We start from the raw sequence: 22056 nt of genomic DNA on the forward strand, positions 1-22056 counted from the left end.
TTTTTTGCAATTTCCTACATGTTTATGTGGAATTTAATTTCACACCACGTAGAGTCTAATATATAAAATTGCTTAAAATTATTGCTGTTTAAATCATTTAAAATTATTTTTTTTACCCACATAATCAATGCCCTGTCAATTAAGAATGATTTATAAATACAAAACTTTGCCACATCAACATTTTCAATTACTTAATTAATATCAAGGGCTTTTTTTGAAACAATATTAATATATATATATATATATATATATATAATAAGGATTAAAATGAAACATTTAAAAGCATAAGGAATATTTTGAAAAAAAAAATTAAAATTTAAGGAAAACATAGTATTCATTTCCCTTATTTCTTCTTTTGAAAAAAAAAAAAGTTTTAACGGTTTCTGATGTCAAAATCTTTGATATGATTTTACAATTGAAATTACTAAGACTAATTGGCCTATATTGACCAAAACTATTAGCGCCATTATGGTCTTTTGATATGATTTTAAAATGTAACCAGTAGCATTCTGTTAATTTTTGTAGTTATTGCAACTTCCAAGAGAGGTGAAAACCATGGAGTTTTGTCAATGGCTTTTTACTCCCCTACTTATTTCTTTATTTATTATGAAAAATGCTAACGAGTGTCATTAGGATACTGATTAATAATCCATTAAAAGAAAGTTTTTATGGAAAATGAAAAAAAAAAGTAATTAATATTTTGACAGTTTTTTTCATTTCCCATAAAAGTAGTATCAAAATTTTCCTAAAATGGATTATTAATGAGTGTCTTAAGGGCACTCGTTAACATTTTATTTATCTAACGAATAACGACTACAATCTACAGTGTAGCTGATATATACCACGAGAGTACTACAATCCACTGTTTGGCCAATACGCTTTAAAGACTTTTTCTGCTCTCAAATTGAAAACAGTGTAAAATAGTTGTGTCCCAGTTAAATTTTGCTGTCATGTCCAGACTCCAGACGATGTTTTGGTCTATTATTTTGTTGGCAGGCTGCATGCAACACCGTATGATATAATGACAACTATATTTTTAAAAATTAATTGTTAATCTTTGTATGTGGTCAATAAAAGTGTTTTCTAATGAAGAATGTGATTGTAGATGTAACTTGGCGAGAAAACTAATAGCAAATTTCGACTTTACAGCCAAGTTGCCAACCAGCTCACTCAAGCTGAACAATAACAAATATCAGACAACGTAATGAAACTCTTCATGTTGCGGCCACAACATACCAAAAAAAAAATACTACTCAACAATTCCTTTCAATATTACCAAGCAACAGCGATAATCTACAATGGTCAATAATTATAAACAAATTGGAATTTCATTGTAACCGTTCACTAGAAAAAGCTTTTTACATGGGTTCCAGTACTAGTTAACTCAGTTGGTAAAAATTTTTATCATTGAATAAGAAATCTGAATTTGAATCTTGTCTATAAAAAAAAAACTTATTGATCAAGAATCTAGTTAGCTCAACTAAATCCTACTTATATGAAAAAATTAATTGATATATTAACCTAATGATAAAAGCGAATAATTATTATAAAGTGGACATCATAAATTAAAATTATATTGTATCCTAAAAAAAATCTGTAAACTATAAATTGTTAAAATAGACCATGGGACACTTGCAGCCAAATTGGTATTTATCTCTATATTTCTATATTTATGGCAAATGCTTTCATTTAATTCATGAACAGAGGGGTAAGGGGAAAAATTCCCAAACTAAAACACAGACCCAATCCCTCTCAATCATAGTTCTAACCAAATGAGGATAAACATAATAACTTGTGTTTTCAGTGGGAAAAGTCTGTGACAGTTTCACGGCACAATAAAAGAGCTAAAGAAAAGGGACAAAGTGAAAGGCATATAGGGTCCACCCCCTCTAGCAAGGTGCGTGTGACCCCCACATAACAACAACAATACACTGTGACCCCACCCGTGACTGGCCCACATTTCCCGCCTAATTATTATATATAAAAAAAAGGTCCCTAGGGACGTAAATGAAAAGATGATATTACCAAGGAATATTTTTGAAAAAATTCAAGAATATAATCTGACCATAAGTTTGTGAAAGAAAGTGGCTTTGTGATTTGCTGTACAATATAGCACAAAGCTCGCCCGTGAAGAGAGGCTTTTTTTTTTTTTTTTTTTAATTGATTTGAACATCTACATATACCTAGTTTTATAAGACTGTATAAGCTATAAAGATTCAAACAACTTTCAGAATAAAATAGAAAAGTAAAAATAGAAGCATAAAACAAAAAGAAAATGATAAATTAAAAACAATGTGGAGTTTCTTTGATTATGTGTTTGGATAAAAAGATAATCAAGTATAAGTGTTTGTGGGTGTAGAAGGTAAAGGCTAGTGTTCAAATTTCTAAGAAGAAAATTCATACACATGACACTTAGATTAAATAATAATAAAATTTCCATCTTATGTCAGCAAAAGAGAAAAAGTTTAGAGGTAATAAAAACACATGGTTGAATTTATTTGGACCATTTTTTGGTCCAAATAAATTCAACCATGTGTATATTTCATAAATTCACAGTAATTTATTTATTTAGAAAGGCTCCAGTTTAGGGAATATAAATAATATTCTTAACTTCAATTCTCCATGTTAATTTGTAAATTTAAAAAATAAAAAATGAAAAACCTTTCAAAATAAAAAATGAAATATTTGTTTTCACCAATGAAAATTGATTTTAGATATTGTTGACAGTTTCAACATTAATATTTCGTCGTTTTTTAAGGAGCTTGAAAACCCAAGAGATAATGATCGAGATAACAAGATTAGATTCTTTACTTTGATAGTCATCTAAATCTTTATCTTTATAAAGAATTAAACAAAAAGGAATAAACAAAAGTTTGAAGATTAGAATTTAGAACTCGCTTCTAATTTGATTGGGACCCTTGATTCCAGGACTTCACATCTTTACAAACTACTGCTCAGCCTCTAATCTAAACCCACCTACACATATAACTATAATTAGAAGACTATTAATTATTACATAAAATTGAAAACGACAGACTTTGAGACAGTTGAAATCTCTCTATCTCAAAGCTTCAAAACCTTTCTCCCTCCTCACATGATTCTCCAAACCACCTGCACAGCCACATAATAGTTATCACTTATTAGCATCAAAGATCATAAAACCCATGTAGATTAAATTTAAAAAAAAAAAAAAAAAAGATTCAGCAATTAATCAAACACTCTTCAATTTATATTTCTAATCAAGAATTGATGTTTATATATATAACTTCTGCCATTTGCACTGGTTCTCTTTGCTGGATAAAAAAAAGTGTTTAACTTGTATTTTAATAGGAAATTTCCTTCAAATTGTTTTTCTATTTGTTTTTCCTTTTGTGAGGTTGGGAAATTTCATCCACTTGTTTTTTTCCTTTTAATATTTTCTGGGTGTTTATAATACAGAAAACGAGAGGAAATAATAAAACAAGGGATATAATAATAAATATAAATAAGGCGAACAGTTTCTGAAACAAAACCATGAATAATATGTAACTGGAATTATCAGATAACACTGGCATTAAAATCCAAAAAGCTGTTTCGTACACAAATAAATAACAGAAACCCACATCAAATCAAACTGCTACAGTTGTTACAAACTCCAAAGCAAAAACAAAAGCCAGAAAAAGACACACCCATGACCCAACCAAACAGACAATATTCAATTAAAAAACAACAAAGTATTATTATAATTAAAGAAAGTTAATTAAGCAAATTTGATCCAAGACCCAGAAAGCACTTACCTTGTGGTTTACAACTAGGTGGATCTTCAAAGAGTGACAAAGAGAGTTGCTTGTGAGCAACCCCTATGTCAAACAGTATAAGCCCTGATTTTGGATCATCAACAATGATATCTTTCACAGGTAGCCATAGAAAAAGCTCTTCTTGGGACAAACCAACAACACCTATGAGACTTCCATAGCTAAGATTTGCCCTCACAACGCTGTCAAAGTAGACCCTATTCTCAAACTTGGTGAGACATGGCCCATCTAGAAACACTTCTAGTGTACCATTGTCTAAGAGTGTGTAGGACTTAACCTCCTTAGGAAGTAGACCAGGTGGTAAGCCTTTGGAGCGAAGAAGGTCATGGATGGAGGAGGAGTAAGAGAGAGAGATAGGTAGAGAGAAAAAGATCATAAAGGTACATAGAAAGACTGAGAAGTGGGTGTTAAAGAAGTTGGCCATGGTTGATTAGAATTTAGAGCAAAGAAAAGAGAGAGAGAGAGAGAAATGAGGTTTAAGGAGTGGTTTTTGAGAGAGAGCTGGAGGGAGGTTGGAAAGTGGAAAGACTGTTTAAAAAAGATGTATTTGGGCGATGTTGAATTACTGTTCTACCCTTGTTTGGTGACTAAGTGGGGCCAATTGGGTTTTGTCATTAGGGTTTTAATTATTTTTGTATTGTATCACCTAAAGAACCTTAATTGGATCTTGGTTGTTTATACTTTATATGGGAGTAACATTTTGGTACTTTTTTTCCCCCAAAAAAAAAATATTTTTTGGTACCTTGCTTAATCTCTCATTTATTTGTCCTCTAAGCCTTAATAAATTAATTTATTTATTATGATTAACACCAATTTATGCGGGTACCGTGCTAGTACTAGAAATTCATATTAGAACCATTATATACTTTTGGTGTGATGGTTTCTTCATAAGTATAAGTGTTTGTTGGGTATAGAGGGCAAAGGTTAGGGTTCAAATTTTCAAGAGAGAGTTTTACACATATACACTTAGATTAGATTAGAATAGAATTTCTATCTTATATTTGCTAAAATTATTTTGGGATTAGTTTTACTTATTCCCTTTTTTTTTTTTCTATCAAAAAGATTATTATCCGTTCCTCATAAATTCTCTTGCATCCTCATCTAGTCAATTCTGCAGTCAAATGACTCAAATCCTATGTACTTCGATTTGATGATTCTCACAATTTCATTAAATAGTAGAGAATTTCCATAGTTACTTGATGAATGTGCACTCATCACCTAACCTCTCAAAGCCAATGACCACAATAATTGGAGAGGATACAATTGCATATTTTTCTGTACTTTATTTGGCTTATCAATTTTGCTACTATTTATAGTTTATACTCTACTCTATGAACAAGCAAATAAGTCATGAATAAGAATATCTCATTCTAAACTCCAAAGTGGTCCAAACAGCTCAATCAATGTACATCCACATTGGTCACATTTCATCACAGATATGGACAGCTAGGTTAATTAATATGCAAGCCTCAGTTGTTAGTTGTTACACCATCCAAAACATTTATTACCCCCAAGACAAAATTATCAAATTAACCAAGGTTTAACAGTGAAAAGGGTATTTTAGTAAATCCATAATTCATAGTAAGGACAACGGAGTGTCACACAAAGTAACGGTTGCATCTACAGTCAAAAAGTCAGAACCCAGAAGGTCCCTTGACCCTTCACATCAATTTTAACTAAATGGATAGTGAAGAAGGTAAATCCATTTTTTTTTTTATAATTTAAAAAAAAAAAAAGTTCACGCCTTTAGTCATTTCCGCTCTTATTTAAATCCCATCATGCATGGCGTGAGACTATCTAAGCATTAGTGGCACTTTTCTCAACTTAAATTCACTATTTTGAGACACGTATGTGTAATGAGTTATAAAAACTTCCTACTACCACCATTAATTAAGCTACGCATGGGGGTGGTGAAAAAAAAGTAGATTCACACTGCATAGTTGTGCTAAGATGTTTGAATGTGTTGGGACACAGATTGGCTAACCAGTGCATGAGCGAGGCGTAGGAATCATGTCAGTGATCTGAGCTTAATACCCGGGGAGAAAATTACGAAGTTTCCATACCTTTTCACAAAAGAGGGCAATGAAAATATTATATTTTCCTTTATGCCACTGTAGTATCACGCAGTCACAGTGCTTGGACAAAAAAAAGTTTCCAGAGATAATGATTACGTTACACATAGGGGGACCTCTAGTAGGTGCTAGCAGCTAAGATGCCATATCATTCAATACACGTGGACCAAGGAGTGATCGCCTACTTCACACTGGTTTTTGGGGATTGACATTGCGTGCAATACAAATCTGCCATGATATATGCACAACAATTATTACTTTTTTTTTTTTTTTTTAATTAAAATTTTGTTTAGATACCATTTATTTTACAAAAAATTAAAAACTAAAAATAATTAAAAAGTTACTGTTTATGCATTTGATACTGTTCATAAACCTAAAATCACTAACCTAAAATCACTGTTCATAGACTATGAGCAGTGCTAGATGTGCGTCCAAAAAAAAAATGCAAGAAACGCACTGTAAAAAACGCAATATCCAAACGCCACCTAAATTTCACAAAAATTGAGTTGGTAGATTAATATTTATTAATGGGTTTACAATACTAAATATCAATTAAATACTATTTGTTTCACTTTCTATTTTATATACTTTTTTTAATTAAAATTGCTCTTATTTTTTGAGATGTAAAATTGCTATTTAAGTTTTTGTATTAGATTTTATTTACATCATTTTTAGAAGTTGTTAAGAAAATTTTGTCAATGATTATTCGACATATTAATAATAATATTTTTAAGGGAAATAAATTTTAATTTTAATTGAGTTAAATTTCTGTTGGCTCAATATTTTAGGGGTCTTCTTGAAGGTGGGGGAATATGCTAAATTCACCCTTTTTTTTCCCAAAAAAAAAATCTTCATTTTAAAATTTTAAAGAGATTTTTATACAATTTTGGGGACTTTTTTCTTATGCAATTAGGGGCCTTAAAACCCTTCAAAAAAAGTACAAGTGGGGGCCTAGGCCTTGAGTTGGCCATGGGCTCATCACTGATACTATTTTATTATAAGAAAAATTAATGAATGCCTTAAGTGTATTGGTTTATAAATTATTTTTAGAAACTTTTTATGAGAAAAAAAAAGTAACTAATTTTTTTGACAATTTTTTATATTTTTTATGAAAGTGATATTTAAATTTTCTTAAAATGGTCTATTAACAAATGATCCCAAGTCAACATTTAATAAGACTTTTTTATTATTTACCATCAACAACTTGTCACCTTATACATATGTGAAATTTGTTGTTGATTTTGGTAAGTCTTTAGACTTATTGATACTAATAGAACTCGTAAATGTGGTTGTTATTCTTATCCCACTTAAGATATACACATAAATGGCATGAAACTATCTGTGCAATAATGGTATTTGCTAATATTTTGTCCCACAACTTTAAATTCACAAGGAAATTAGCTATAAGAATTTTCTATCACTAAATTACCTTTAATAGTCTCTCACAACGTTTTTAACTTTTTTACTCTTTTAAATTTTTTTTAATTCAATTCAAAATTATCAAAAGAACTTTCAATCTAAATCCTTCAAAACTATCCCACATTGCATGGGATCTCGATCCGGTTATTCCATATATGATTTTTTTTTTCTTTTATACTAATAAATAATAATTCCATATAGGCATACGGTTAGTTTTATTTAACTTCTCGAAAAATCTAGCTGAGTTTGTGGGTTCCTGTGATACCAGGTTGCCGGTTGAAATGGCCCACGCGTGTGTTCTGCAGGTCCCCGCGCGTGACATATTTTTTTTGCTGAAAGTCCCCGCGCGTGACTTGTTCGTGAGAATCGTGACCTCCTCCATGATGGATGTACCAGTAAAATCATTAGAATGGCCCAAAAAAGATTGTAATACTATCGTGTATATATATATATATATATATATATATATTTTTTTTTTTTCTTGGTAAGGTCGAATATAGATTTTTTTGCAACTATCCTACACTTTAATCTAATCATTAACAGTACTCATTGATTTTTTTTCCTTGGCACTTAATTGATTGCATTTTTTTTTCGAGTATGCGACATATTATTTTATAACATTTTTATTGATTGTTGATATGACCAACTTCTTATTAATTTTTATTTACGCCTACCATTAACACAATTTTTTTTATATATCAATAATCATTCATCATATTATATATCAATAATCATTCATCATATTAGTAGTTTGTAAATTTTTTTTATAAAAAAGTTTGTATTTCTTACATAAATGATCAATTTTTTGAAATGGAAAAAAATTCGTTTTATCCGATTTATTTATTTTCGATTTATTATATTCAAAATTGGCTGACAAGTACATCAATTTATGTGTTATTTAATTTTCACATTTTCATTTGAGTAATATTTATTGATATTCACTACAAATTCTTAAATAATGACTTATGGTAATTCTTCATCTAGTTAGTTCTTATTGAGCCTCTGCTTAGGCCAACTCCATGTTATAATTTTTATTGATCTTCACTATTAAGTCAAGTCAAGTTAAATAAGAATGGATTAATTCCATATACACTTTGAGTTTGAAGATAGCATGAAACGATTTTAGCTCAAGCTCATAGCCCTTGAGTCATAAATTGTAGCAGAGATCAAGCCGATCCTCAACATTGAATCCAACACTTTCATCTACGCATGTACATCCAGTTGGAAGATATCAATAACCTATTCAAGATCAAGCTTCATACTCCTTGGATTATAGAGTTTTTTGAAGCTTGAATTAGAGTAATTCATTGTATTTTTTTCTTATAATGAATCATACAGAAAATTATACCCACTTTCATACATATCAATACTAATTGATCATTTGTTACTCTATTTCTTGGTGTAATTTATCAACACAAGAGTTGTGTGTATAAGTATTTCACTACCTACTATTTTTTAGAAGTATTAGTTAAATGATTAAAATTTACCATATCTTAATGATTTAAATTTTTGAGACAATCAATAATTTAACAACTGCATGCTTGGAATTAGGATATTAACTTACGACCATTAACATGGTGACATGATTTCTCATGCTATTAGATTTTTTTGCTGCAGGCACCTATTATCTAGAGATTGACAAACACCAATTCATCATTATACCGAAAAAAGTGAATCAATGTACAAATCAAGTGATAGCCACAGATTGACCTTTCAATATCCCGACCACAAGTATCCTTTTATGTATAATAGAGTTAAGTGGAAGACAAACCTTGAGTACAGTTCTTTAATTGTTGTATCTTAGGTTTTTTTAATTAAATTCATGCATTTTTTTTTTGTTGCATTGACCTACAAAATTATTCTTAAGTTTTACCCTCTATGTGTAGCATATTCCAAATTCTAGTAATTTTGGGCTATACATAATTTTTTTGGCTGAAGAAATAAATAAATATTCCCTTTGATTAAAAAATATTTTCATCATGCATAAAAATCATAGAAAGGACTAATTTCCTTCTTTCCCTTTTTTTTTTTTTGGTATTCTTACTGTTTATTAGTGGTAAATATTGTTGTTTGACAGTGAGAGTGTAAAGAATTTGGGAAAGAGGGGGAGAAAAGATTGATAAATATATTTGTTCCTCCCCTTCTTCATTAAGTATAAAGGGAATGGTAATTATCTACAAGCTTGACTAATTGGTACAGAGCTACGCTTTTTTATAAGCCAAAAAAAAAAAAAAAAAAAAAAAAAAAACTGGGATAGAGAGGATGTTAATTTATGTTTGAGAAAAATTGATAGGTTGTGGATGTTTTTGCTTCAATTTTTTAAATAGTAGTTTGGGTAGGTAGGAGAGAGTGAAAGGTTGTTTACAATTTGGTTACAAATTGAAAATTAAATTTATTACTTTTTCTGCAAACTTAAATAAAGTGGATATATATATAAATATATAAATATATATATATATATATATATATATATATATAAAGGGCTTTTCCAAGGACAAAAAAAACAATTGATAAGTGACAACTTCAATTTTCAAGTGATGAAAATTGGCTTAATATAACAGTATATTATAAATGTATGATATATAGATTTGCGATATTTGCATAAATCTTTGTTGAAATGGATTCTTTTTTAATACCAGAGAATAATTAAAAAAAAAAGTATGCTGTAATACTTAATTAGCATTGTTAGCAAAACTTCATCTCATCTTTTATTTTTCATTCTTTAGATTTGAACAATATCTTGATCACTTGATCTGTTGAACGTTGCTAAGACTCGAGCATGATTTTTTTTTTTCTTCTTCCACCTTTCACTTCAGTCTTTAATAAGTATATAATCTAGCTAGTAGCTAGATATTCCGCTATGATTTTTTACGTATTAACAATTTTATGGTATAATAAATATGTAGGCGAAAAAATCCGAACCAAAGTGCCTTACAAGTTTATATACGGTGGTCGGTGGGTAATTTGTCTCTATCACTACAATTTGTGGTACTGAAAGTGGTGATGGACTCATGGGGCATATTTGATTTTTTAAGTTTCAATTATGATCGAAGAGGCTTGGTCCTAAAAGGTGGAATAAAAGTGAAAAGGAAGTGGTAGTGTTCACTGTCATTTACAGGTTGCGATTCGAATTCATTCACTTGAACTGTCTGTGAGTGAGGGTAATATTCATATATATATGATTGATCTTATTCTTATTTTGTCTTTTGCAATTGTAGAATTTCTTCTTAATTAAGAGCCAAAGATTCCCTCCAAAAAAAAAAAAAAAAAAAAGAGCCAAAGAAAAAAAAAAAGAATCATAATCCCCGCAATGAATGTAGAACATAATTTTAAGTTGTTGAGATCATTTGCACCAGTCTTGCACATAATTTTATTAAATTGTGGTTAAAAACTCACATTAAAATAAATAAATTAGTTAGCCAACTTTTCATATTCATCATGTATAAATAAAGCCTTTTATTTTCTTTTACTCTATTTAAATATTATTCTTCTTTTATTTTTTTTTTGTATGCGCCTTCCCACCTTTTATTTTCAACTAGCATGTAACTCCATGCAAATGCATGGATGCATTTAAAATTAAACAAAATTTTTATTATAAAAATATAAATAATTAGTCAAAAAAATTTTTTTAAGCATGTAACACATGCATTCATGCATACATATAGATAAATTTAAAATTAAACACAATTTTATTAGAAAATATAGATAATTAGTCAAATTATTTTTTTAAAGTAAACGTAATTAGTCACATATCAAAATTCTTACCTAAATTTAATACTACTTATGATCAATTTTTTTTCTCTAATTTTTAGTAAAATAGAACTTGTGGTGCTTTTTTTTATGTGGTGATTTTTATTTTATTTATTTATTAAGAAACATATGGTGATTTTTATTGAGTATATCTATTTTTTTTTTGTTTTTTATTTTATTTTATAGTTCATTAATATTAAATTCTTAGTATTTTGCACTCATTAACTCACTTGTCACAAAAATTAAAAAACTTAAGTAGACAAATGACACAAACTTAAGTGGATAATTATGGTGCAGTTTTCACATAAATTTAGACACATGACGCAAAATTGGATTATAATTTCAAATTCTAATTCAATTTTCTCTAAGTTTTACCTATTAATATATATATATATATATATATATAGATGACTTATAAATTTGAATTTTTTTTAGTTATATGATTATGTTTTTTATGATTTATTATATTGGACTCCTCGTTTTCTACACTAAACTAGTATGTAGCCCCGTGCTACCGCACGGGAATGGATATATTATTAATCATGAGTTTATTCATGTTTAAAAGGTTCAGTTAAGTCTAAATTCATATTATTAACCAGAAAATTTCATTAACAAAATTTAGCAGTATATATATTTTACACAGAAAAATGAACCTTGGTGATAATGTTTATCCAAAAGATCCATTCATCTCTATTGGTGATTGAAATTTTTGCAGCTTAAAAAATTTAAAATTAAAAAAAAAAAAAAATCCTCAGAGTTGTACTCATTTTGTAGTTTTACAATGGGTCATTTTGTAACATGATGGGCATTTGTGTGAAGAAAAAACTCTAAAGTTCCATGGCTGATAAAAGAAATTCTCTCTAATCTCTTTTTATAGAGAGAGGGGTTTGTGCGTGTTTTTATATATCCTTCATAGTTGTATTATCACGAAGCAAGTCCAATAGATTTAGATTGGTACTACCGATTCCCAAAGTATGAGTGTTTAATGTGTTATTAATTTCATCTCATTGGCTTCTGCACATGACAGCAAAATTAAAAATAATTAGATTGTACACGTGTATAGTAAATTTGGACTCCAATTTTAGATTCTAATCGAACAATTGGAATGATAATATATGATAGTAACAACAATAGGAAAATTCAAATAAAATTTCGAATTAAATTGTAACAATCTGAATAAAAAATTCTAGTAGAAAGATAGGGTGGAGTGATCCACTCCAAGAAGGCAACCAAATTTGCGTAAATATAGAATAATAAATCTCTCTCTGGAAAATTTACATTGTTCATAACATTTACCTTCACTGAACATTTTAAAAACATAGTGACTCACATCTGCCATCCAGACATCTACAGCCGGATCCTCTCCAATTCGCGTGAGATTCCATTGATCACTAAGTTCCTTTGCAGTTTGCAAAAAGTATCATCCATCGGTCCATAGCAGTGCTTTCTTCATTGTTATAAGTGTCAAACTTGAACAAAAAGCCAAATATAAGGATAGTGAATTTTAGGCATAATGTGCATCTAATCACATATTAGAAATTTATAACAAATGTAAAGATGCAAACTTTGTAAGTGAATAGTAAACAAAACTCAGTGTTAGAACTAAGACAAAAACACTTTAATCCGAAACTCAGTGCAAATGTAAAGATGCAAACTTTGTAAGTAATTTATAACAAAGATGCAAACTCTGGCTTTGCTATCTTTTTGGAAATTATGCAATGTACCGAAACAAAGTTTTTATTACCGATATTAATCTCTTTGGTTTTCACATTTGACTACAAAATCAAGAGAAAACCTTAATTAGCATAGTAACTCACTTGACCCGATACATAAAAGTGGTTTTAATAAGAATGAGCCCACATACATTTAACCACATGATGCAAAATTCAACTTCAATTTCAGATTCTAGACACATGGCACAAAATTAGAGTTCTAATTTGGAATTCAATTTCACATTCTCTCTGTTTCACCTATTATTTTATATATAGATTAACTAATTTGGCACAAAATTTTAAAAATTTAGATTTGATGGGACACGTGTCGCAAAATTAAACTCTAATTGAAATTCAATTTTTATACTAAATTAACTCAGTTGACACAAAATTCTAAAATTTAGATTAGATGAGACACATGGTGCAAAATTAGACTCTAATTGAATTCCAATTTGAAATTTAATTGGATTTTCTCTCTGTTTTACCTATTATTATATATATAGATTAGCATGTAACCCATGAAAACACATGAATGCATTTAAAATTAAACACAATTTTTATTATAAAATATAAATAATTAGTGAAATTATTATTTTTTTAAAAAAGCATGTAACACATGTATATGTGTGGATATATTTAAAATTAAATACAATTTTTATCATAAAAATATAAATAATTAGTTAAATCATTTTTTTTAAAAGTAAATGTAATTAGTCATATATTAAAATTCTCTTCCAAATTTAATACTACTTATGATAACTTTTTTTCTAATTTTGAATACAATAGAATGTGTGGTAATTTTTATTGTATAGTGATTTTTATTAAGAATATGTGAATAGTTTTAAAAAAATTATAGTTCATTAATATTATGTGACGTTTGATATGGGATAATGTTTTAGGATTCTCAAGAATGTTTAAAAATTCCCATGTTTGGTTGCAAATCACACTAGGGAATCAGGTGCTAGGAGAATCTGGATTTCCCCTTTAACCCCATTTTAGTAGGAATGTGGATTCCCTTTAAAATATGTGAGTATCCAAATTTTCAAGTTTAAAGAAAATTGTATTTTTTTTATAAATTGACAATTTTAACCCTTTTCCTTTATCATTTAAGCAATTGAGATAAAATATAAAACAAATTATCAATATATTTTCTTTTGTTTTTATCTCTTCCCACCAAAACAACATTATCTCTTCCCGTTAAAACAACATAAACAAAATAGACACCTCTATTGATATATTCATTAACAAAGTTCTATTTAGGTTTCACGTGTGAAAAAAAAAAAGTTTGAAGGGGACCCTATATTATTGCAAGGTTTTCACTTTTATTGTTGTGTGTGTGTTACTCAACAAATTATTAATGAATCTATTTTCATGAAAATTTGTTAATGTATCTATTCGTATCTCAGATCTTCGTTTTGTTTTGTTTATGTATGACTATGTTATTCAAGTGCTCATAGATGCAAGGGTGAATACATTATATATGTAATAGATTGCATTTGTTTCATTATTGATGAACTACTTTTATTTTTATTGCTACTTTATGGTCTTATAGACCTAAACGTTGTCAAGTTGTTTTGCTATGGATTAAGCTCTTTTAAAAATTATTATTAAGAATAAAGCATTTGAGAATTTAAATAGTTATTTTTGTATTGTACTTATCATTTTGAAATGTTAGACTACAGTTTTAATGAATTTGTCAAAATATATAGTTTATATTTGTTTTTCATTATTTATTTAGAGGGAGATTAAAAAAAAAAAGAGACTTATATTGGATTTACAAATCTAAGGATAGAATGAGAAAAATAAATAATTTAGTTAAGATTCCTAGGAATAAACCAAACATTATAATTTCACATTCCTAGTAATCTTATTAGATTTTCAATTAAACTAAACATAGAAATAGTTACATTCATAGACATCCAGATTGCAAGACATCATATTCCCAGTAATCTAGATGCGAGGAGTAATGTGAATTCCCCCGTATCAAATGCCACATTAGATTCTTAGTATTTTGCATTAATTAACTCACTTGGCACAAAAATTAAAAATATTAATTGGACACATTGCATAAACTTAAGTGGATAATTATGATATGGTCCCCACATAAATTTAGACACATGACTCAAAACTAGATTCTAATTCAAATTCTAATTGAACTTTCTCTGAATTTTGTCTATTAATATAAATATATAAATATACATATATATATATATATATATATATATTTCTTCTTAAGCTCTCTATCGTCTCACACCTTTAGGAATGCCAATTTCTTAATTTGGAGTGACCATGGACGAAGACTGAAGAGTTTTTGGCAGTATGGACTCCATCGTGGCCGCAACTTCATTACAAGAACCATGGGTGACGAGTCTCGCGGGGTGCACATTGTTGGTGTCTTTGATTCAACGTTCTTTATCTTTGACACAACCTCCATTGTTGCAACCAATGTCTGATTTGCCATAGCCATTGTGGTGGTACATCATATGTGGATTATCTTGGGGTTTGAATGATTTTGGTATCTAAAAGGGGAGTTGGAGTTTGAGCCATCATATGTGGTGGTTGCGATTTTATATATTTAACTTCTTGATAATGAGGATGATTGTGTGACTGTTGGAGACGAGAATAAAAAATTGTTGAAATTGGAGGATTTTGAGTTATAGTGCTTGCTTGGATACTAGCTTTGATAGAACTCATAGAAGGCTAAAATGTAAAGACACCCCCTTAGGGTTTGAGTTAGTTGCAAAAACACCTCCTGATGTTTTAATTCTTCATTATAACTCGATGAAGTTTTCATATCCACCAAATTAACTTCTTGGACTAACTTTTGGAAAAATCACGGGACCATCATGTGATCATATTAAGAAGACTTACCGATTTATTCGTGTCACTACTCACATAATAGTCACATGATTTTTCTTTCCACAAGAGCTAACAAAAGTTAGTAATAGAGGTCAATTTAACAAATATGAAAACCTCAAAGAATTACAATGAAGAATTGCAACTACGATGTGTTTTCACAACTAACCCAAACTCCCAGGTGTTTTTACATTTAGGCCATTATAAAATTTACCAATGACTTTACAAAGTTGGTGGTGAGCGAGGATGCTTATGTGATAGTTGGAAATGAGATTTTTTTTTTTTCAAAAATATTGGGTATTTAACTATAGTGGTTCGCTTGGTTTGTATTAGACTACTAGCTTTTACAAAATTTTCCACGTACCTAAAAGTCTAATGGGTGTATGATATTGGGTTTTGGTTTGCTAAATTGTGGAGAAAGCTTAAAGTTTTTCCGGATTTGATGCCAATGCTCAAATAAATTGGCTTGGGTTCTAAAATATTATTATCTCTGAGAGCATCAGCACTAGGCATTGTATATGCCAAATGTAAGGTGAGTTTGGCATTTTAAGCCCAAAAAGCCTCAGCATCTGGGATTGTAAAAGGGAAGTATTGTAAAAAAATTTAGAATTGTGCTACAATACAATTCTACCTTTAGAATTGTACTGTAGCACAATTCTAAACTTAAATAATAATATTTAATACTCTCTCTCCTCCTTTTTTTAACCCCAAAATTTCTCTCTCCTCTCTCATTATTTCTCTTCTTTTCTCTCTCTTTAGACCCAAGACCTCGTGGTGGAGATTGGCGTGGTGGAGATCGGTGGGTGGTGAGATTGGCATGGCGGAGATCAGTGGAGTTATGGTGGTTGTGGCATTGTGATCAACGTGGGTGTTAATGGGTTTTTTTTTTTTTTGGGTTTGCTAGTATATGTGATTGGCGTTGCGGTGGCTGTGGTGTGACGGAGATCGGTGGAGCTGTGGTAGCTATGGCATTGTGATCGACATGGGTGTTAATGGTTTTTTGTTTTTTGTTTTTTTTGGGTTTGCTGGTATATGTGATCAGCGTTGTGGTGGCTGTGGCATGGCAGAGATCGGTGGGTGGCGAGATCAATGGAGCTATGGTGGCTATGGCGTTGTGGTGGTTGTGGCGTTGTGATTAGTGTGGGTGTTTTTTTTTTTTTTTTTTTTTTTTTTTTTTCCGATCTGGATTGATATGGATGATGAAGGAGTTGTGTGGAGGAGTTGGGTTGATATGGATGATGGAGGAGGAGGTTGGAAGAAGGTGAAAAGTAAAGTAATGGAGAATTATGGAAGGGACGCGTGTGGGGGAGAAAATTGAGAAAAAAAAATTTATTGTGAATATATATTATTTTAATGAGTAGAATAGGAAAATAAAAGTTGGAATGCGGAAAGTATTGTAAAATAGTATTGTATAATTGATAAAGTGATTTTTTGAGATGGTAAAATAGAATGAGATGATAATTCCGACAGTAGATGCTCTAAAGGTGGTCATGAATAGCTCAAAGGCTCAATATTAGCTGGGGTTTGGAAGCATCCAATGCACCAAAATATAAAAAAGTGAGCTAAAATGATTGGCAATATTTGAGTTGGGGGAAATTACTATAAAAAAAATGAATCGAAGACTCAGTCTGCAATAAAAAAAAAATTAAAATGATAGTATTAGGTTAGATGCTCAAAAAGAGAGTATATACCTGAAAAAGAGACCCCTTAATCAAGCCACTACCACGAGGACCAACATAAAGTAGTTCACAGGTCAATCATTATTATACCTCCAATGATGCTTCATTAATGTGTCGTTTACTGTAACTCATTGCCAAAAAACTCCTATGTGGCAGTGGCACAGTCTTTATTTCAATGAGATTATGAAAATCAGGGTCTTTCCTGCTTAACCTGTCTCTCTGTAATGGCTATTGTTTGTTCGTTATGGGTGTGTTTCCATAAAATGGCAGGCTTTTTAATTTGTTTAAAACTATTATTTATATGTATTGAGAGAAAAAAATATTAAATTTTTTTTCCCTTTTTTACATGAATCCTTGAGGATCTATTATAGAGCTTTGTATTTGACAAAGCCAATTTATTTGCATGCCCTACACTTTAAACTTTAAAGTGACTCTGACTTCTTCTTTTTGGGTAAAAGTCAAAGCAAAATGATGCAGCGGCAGGTATAGCACTTATCAGAACATAATGAGAAATGGCCCAATTTATCCCGCAGATCCTTTTCCATTTATGGGAGAAAACTGGGGTTAGGTATGGTCGTATGGGACTGAATTGATTGATTCTTAACATAATTTATACATGGGTTTTTTAAGACAGTGCGATCTGTGAAATATATATAAATTTCAGTGGGGGCATATCGAGAGTTTTTAGACTCTGGAAAGGGTAAGGAATGCCATGGGCCTCACTCACCTCATTAATGAAGGGATAGTTATGCCCCATCCTGACCCATTACAAGGCAATATCATTATTGTCATTGATTATGTTTTTTTTAATGTAATTTATTAAATATCACTTGGTTGAGGACAAAAAAAATTAACTCTGAAAGAGAAAATTGCTATAATTATAAGACATGTTAAAAGTTGAAAAGATTGGAAGTTTTTCCCTACGCTAGCATGGAATCTAAAATGAAGACAAAAACATAAAAAAATATAATTACTTAAAATGGTCGTACTCAGATAAACGACATCAATTCAAAGCACTCCACAAAAATAATAATGAACATGGTAATTGACACGTTAACATGTATAATGAATGTTTCCTTTGTTCTCTTTTTCAAAATTTATTTTTTGGGGCTAAAATTGATCCATTTTTCAAATCCTACTTTTCAATAGAAAAAAGAAGAAGTATTTATGTTCATTTTCCTCACTTTTTTTTGTTGTTGAAGCAAAGCTATATATGTGGGAACAACATTTTCCAGGAAATTTCATCCCCGTGAGGTATCAAGCTTTCGATTTGAATAATGAAGTTTCTACTTCCTAGACTGCAATCCCCTAGGGTTAAAAATCTGAGTTGTGAGAGACTACTGATTGCCACGAGACCTCATAAAAAGGTGCACATGGTGAAAAAAGTGTAAATCAGCATTGACGAAAATGGCATGAAGGAAAACAAGGTATCTTTATGTTTGTATCCTGTACATATATCATGACCCTAGTCGCTTTCACTCAAAGATAACCAGTGATTGGTACATTCAAAGTCAGAATCTTCTTAACTTTTGCTACTCTTTTGACCAGCATCATTTGCCTGGCATGATCAGATCGTCTAATTCAACAATCAATGGTTGTCATTTTTTATCAATGCTGTACCTGTACATGTATTCATTAACAACTCAACAAAAGGTAAAAATATGTATTTCATAACAAAATAGTATGTGAGCCTCTATAGCTCAGTGGTAGAGCGTCAGTCTTGTAAACTGAAGGTCTGTAGTTCGATCCTGCATGGAGGCAATTTTGATGTTTCATTTTTCAGAAAAATCTCTTTTAAGTTTTATTTACAAAATAGGAATTTTTTAAAGGTTCTCAGTGAATTTACTTCCATAATTATGGGTTAAGTTCCTTTTCTGCAGGCTAGATTATATATCTATACTATTAATAATATGATTTTTTTTTTCAACATTTTGCAAATTAAAATACCCTCACACAAATTCTTAAAATTTCTAAAATACCCCTATCTTTTAGTTCAATAATTTTAAATTTAAAAACATAATCCGGTTAAAAGAGTAAATCTCTTAGTTCAATAATTTTAAATTTAAAAACACAATCTAGTTAAAATAATAATTTATTATTTTTAAAAGAGTTCCTTAGTTTTAGGCTTTCAAACTTTTATCAAAATCCTAAAAATTAGGAAACTATCTTTATCTCCATTTTAAACATTATTTCACTAAACCTAAAATAAAAAAAATAAAAAATAAAAATGAGCCTTATTAAAAAAATTGAGTTTGCACAACATTTTTCGTTAGTTTATCAAGAATCCCGTATTATTTTGCTAAAATTTATTACCTAACTTCCCTTTTCAGGATTTCAGTTTCACATGTTATTTACATTCCAGAAATCTGAGCCAGAGACTTTTTTTTTTTGGTTTGAAATTGGGGAAATAGATAAGGGCGTTCATAAAAAAGAAAAAGATATAAGGGTGGATAAATATGATTTTCTTTTAAATTTGAATGTTATATTTATCTTTTAAAGTTTTTTTTTTTTTTTTTTTATATGACTTGATATTGAATAAGAAAAAAACAAAAAGAAGATGATTATTTTCCAAAAAAAGTGTTGAATAATAAAGGAGGTTGAAACAATCTTCTTATTATGGGAAATTTCACTTTAACGCTCTATTTGATTCAATATTAACGTTTTTTGGAAAATAAATAATTTTTCAGAAAGCATTTTTTGAAAAACTATCTCATTTTCTAGTATTTGGTAATGACCTCACATTATAAGAAATTTGAGTTTAGGCAGTATTTGTAAAACGTTGCAAAAAACTCAAAAAACGTCAATGTAGACACAAATGGTCTACGTCGACCTTTTTTTGCAACGTTTAAAAATGCCACAATATCACCATCGTTATAGGTCTATTGTGACATTTTTTAAAAATGTCACCATATTTAACTCTTTAACGGATAAATTTTTACTCTTTTTCTCCCTTTTCTTGGCACACTATCAATAAAAATTTACACTATTTAATTGTCTACTCTTTTTGCTAGAAAACTAATTTTCTACTCAATTCAACCACAAATCTTCAATTTTTCTAGTAACTCCATATGGTAAATATGTTGTTTCGATAAACTATTTCTACTTCCCACAAAAATCATTAACAAAAATTTAGTAACAAGAGAATAGTTTAATCCCACGGGGATGTGTTACTAAAGCAAGATACATGGATGAGTAAATATGAGGTTACGTTAGGGATGCTAATTTTGCCCTGCCTTGCTTGACCCGCCCCTTCTCGCTTCTCCCCATGCAAGCTTTCCCTGCCCAGCAAAGGTGGTGGGGCGAGGATGAGATTTTAGCCCCGCACCATAGGGTGGGGTGGGGATGAGTTTAGATTTTTTAGACTCAACCTGCTTCGCCCCGGCCTGCATTGATAAAGGTTAAATTGTAAATTTTTCATACCCTAAAATTTTACTATTTAAACAAACATATCATTAACTTATTTTATTTTATCCAACAAGGCTTTCTGCCTCTTTTTTTTTTCTTTTTCTTTTTTTCTCTCTCTAGCAAGGTTGGAAATAAGGTACCAATTTTAACATTTTTTTTTTTTTTTTATAAACAAATTTATATATTATTGAATCATTAATCTTGTATTATGAGATTTTTGTTTTTGTTGTGATATTGTCTTGTTAAATACTTTAATAATATTATTCAATTTTTGCTAAAAATTAGTTTGATTTGATGGGATAAATTCATTTGTAATTTCAAGTATATTTTTATTAATAAAAAAAGTTTTATTAAAAACAATTGTAATAGTTGTGGACAAATTAACAAGAAATAGAGTTTTACGGGGTGGGGGCGGGGCTTCGTGGAGCCCCAATGGGTAGGGATGGGGAAAGAAAAATTTTCCCATCATGTGGGTTGGGCCAAGGATGGGATAAGACAAAACCATGCGAGGGTGAAGACCCCATCCTTCAGACCCCCCCCCCCCCCGCTCCATTGCCATCCTTAGGTTATGTAAATATTAATTCTAATTTTTGGTTACAGAAATACTAGCCCAACAACAGCCAAATATTAAAACAATACAACATCAAATATTACTCAAAACATACTCTACATAATGCATCTGCAATGCTAGGCCATACACATCCAACATGTACAAATAAAAATCAAATAAAGACTAGAAAGTTGAACACAACCTATGAAAAGTCAAATACTCTACATAATGTATCTACAAACAAAAGAAGATAATATTTATAGGATTTATGTGATGCATGAGAAAGAGATTTTTTTTTTTTTTTTTTTGAAAACAACTTATAGAAAATTAGCCTTATTTTTATTAGAGTTTTTCATTAATTAAAAATAGTTTTTCGTTGACCAATTTTTTATATGCTACCAAATACTAGAAAATGTGAAAAATTATTTTTACAGAGGTTTTCCAATAAAAAAAACAAAGTGTAAAGGTTAGTTTAACTTGCTGAAAATGAGTGCATTTATGTTGCTTGTTTTTTTTCTCCAAAAAAAAAAAAAAAATGTTGCTTGTTTTGAACAATTGCCTTGATCAATTTGTTTTAATTAAATTATGGGATAGTCAAGATTTTGTATCTGTTAAAAAGATAAAAATAATTATAGTCAATGATGATTATACTGTGTTTCTTCGTTGGTGACTTTGTTTTTTGATTTGACGTTAGCTCATAATAATCTCAACGAGAGTCCTAGACAACAGATCTTCTCAAAATGAGCAATAATTTAATTGATAAAACTCTCTCTCTCTCTCTCTCTCTCTCTCTCTCTCTCTCTCTCTCTCTCTCTCTCT

General features: G+C 29.9%; 1 protein-coding gene and 1 non-coding gene across 2 annotated transcripts; one reads left to right on the forward strand and one right to left on the reverse strand.

Moving 5' to 3' along the window:
* Window positions 1-2786: 2786 nt before the first annotated feature.
* Window positions 2787-4290, reverse strand: LOC115957531. The gene is made up of 2 exons (XM_031075798.1): window positions 3777-4290; window positions 2787-3111 (listed from the first exon to the last, which is right to left on the reverse strand). Exons 1-2 carry the CDS (start codon window positions 4216-4218, stop codon window positions 3059-3061), a joined length of 495 nt encoding a protein of 164 aa, XP_030931658.1. The 5' UTR covers window positions 4219-4290; the 3' UTR covers window positions 2787-3058.
* Window positions 4291-18971: 14681 nt separating this feature from the next.
* On the forward strand, window positions 18972-19043 carry TRNAT-UGU. The gene has a single exon. It is a non-coding gene; the product is annotated as a tRNA-Thr (tRNA).
* Window positions 19044-22056: the final 3013 nt, after the last annotated feature.

Source organism: Quercus lobata, chromosome 8, assembly GCF_001633185.2.
Source record: "Quercus lobata isolate SW786 chromosome 8, ValleyOak3.0 Primary Assembly, whole genome shotgun sequence".
Classification (NCBI taxonomy): Eukaryota; Viridiplantae; Streptophyta; class Magnoliopsida; order Fagales; family Fagaceae; genus Quercus; species Quercus lobata.

What these genes read in the sequence shown, in the direction of transcription:
- LOC115957531 (XM_031075798.1), bottom strand. Translation starts at nt 4,218, where the DNA reads ATGGCCAACTTCTTTAACACCCACTTCTCAGTCTTTCTATGTACCTTT. An exon ending in ACCTAGTTGTAAACCACAAG is followed by an intron (nt 3,112 to 3,776) that starts GTAAGTGCTTTC and finishes GTGGCTGTGCAG; the next exon opens with GTGGTTTGGAGAATCATGTG.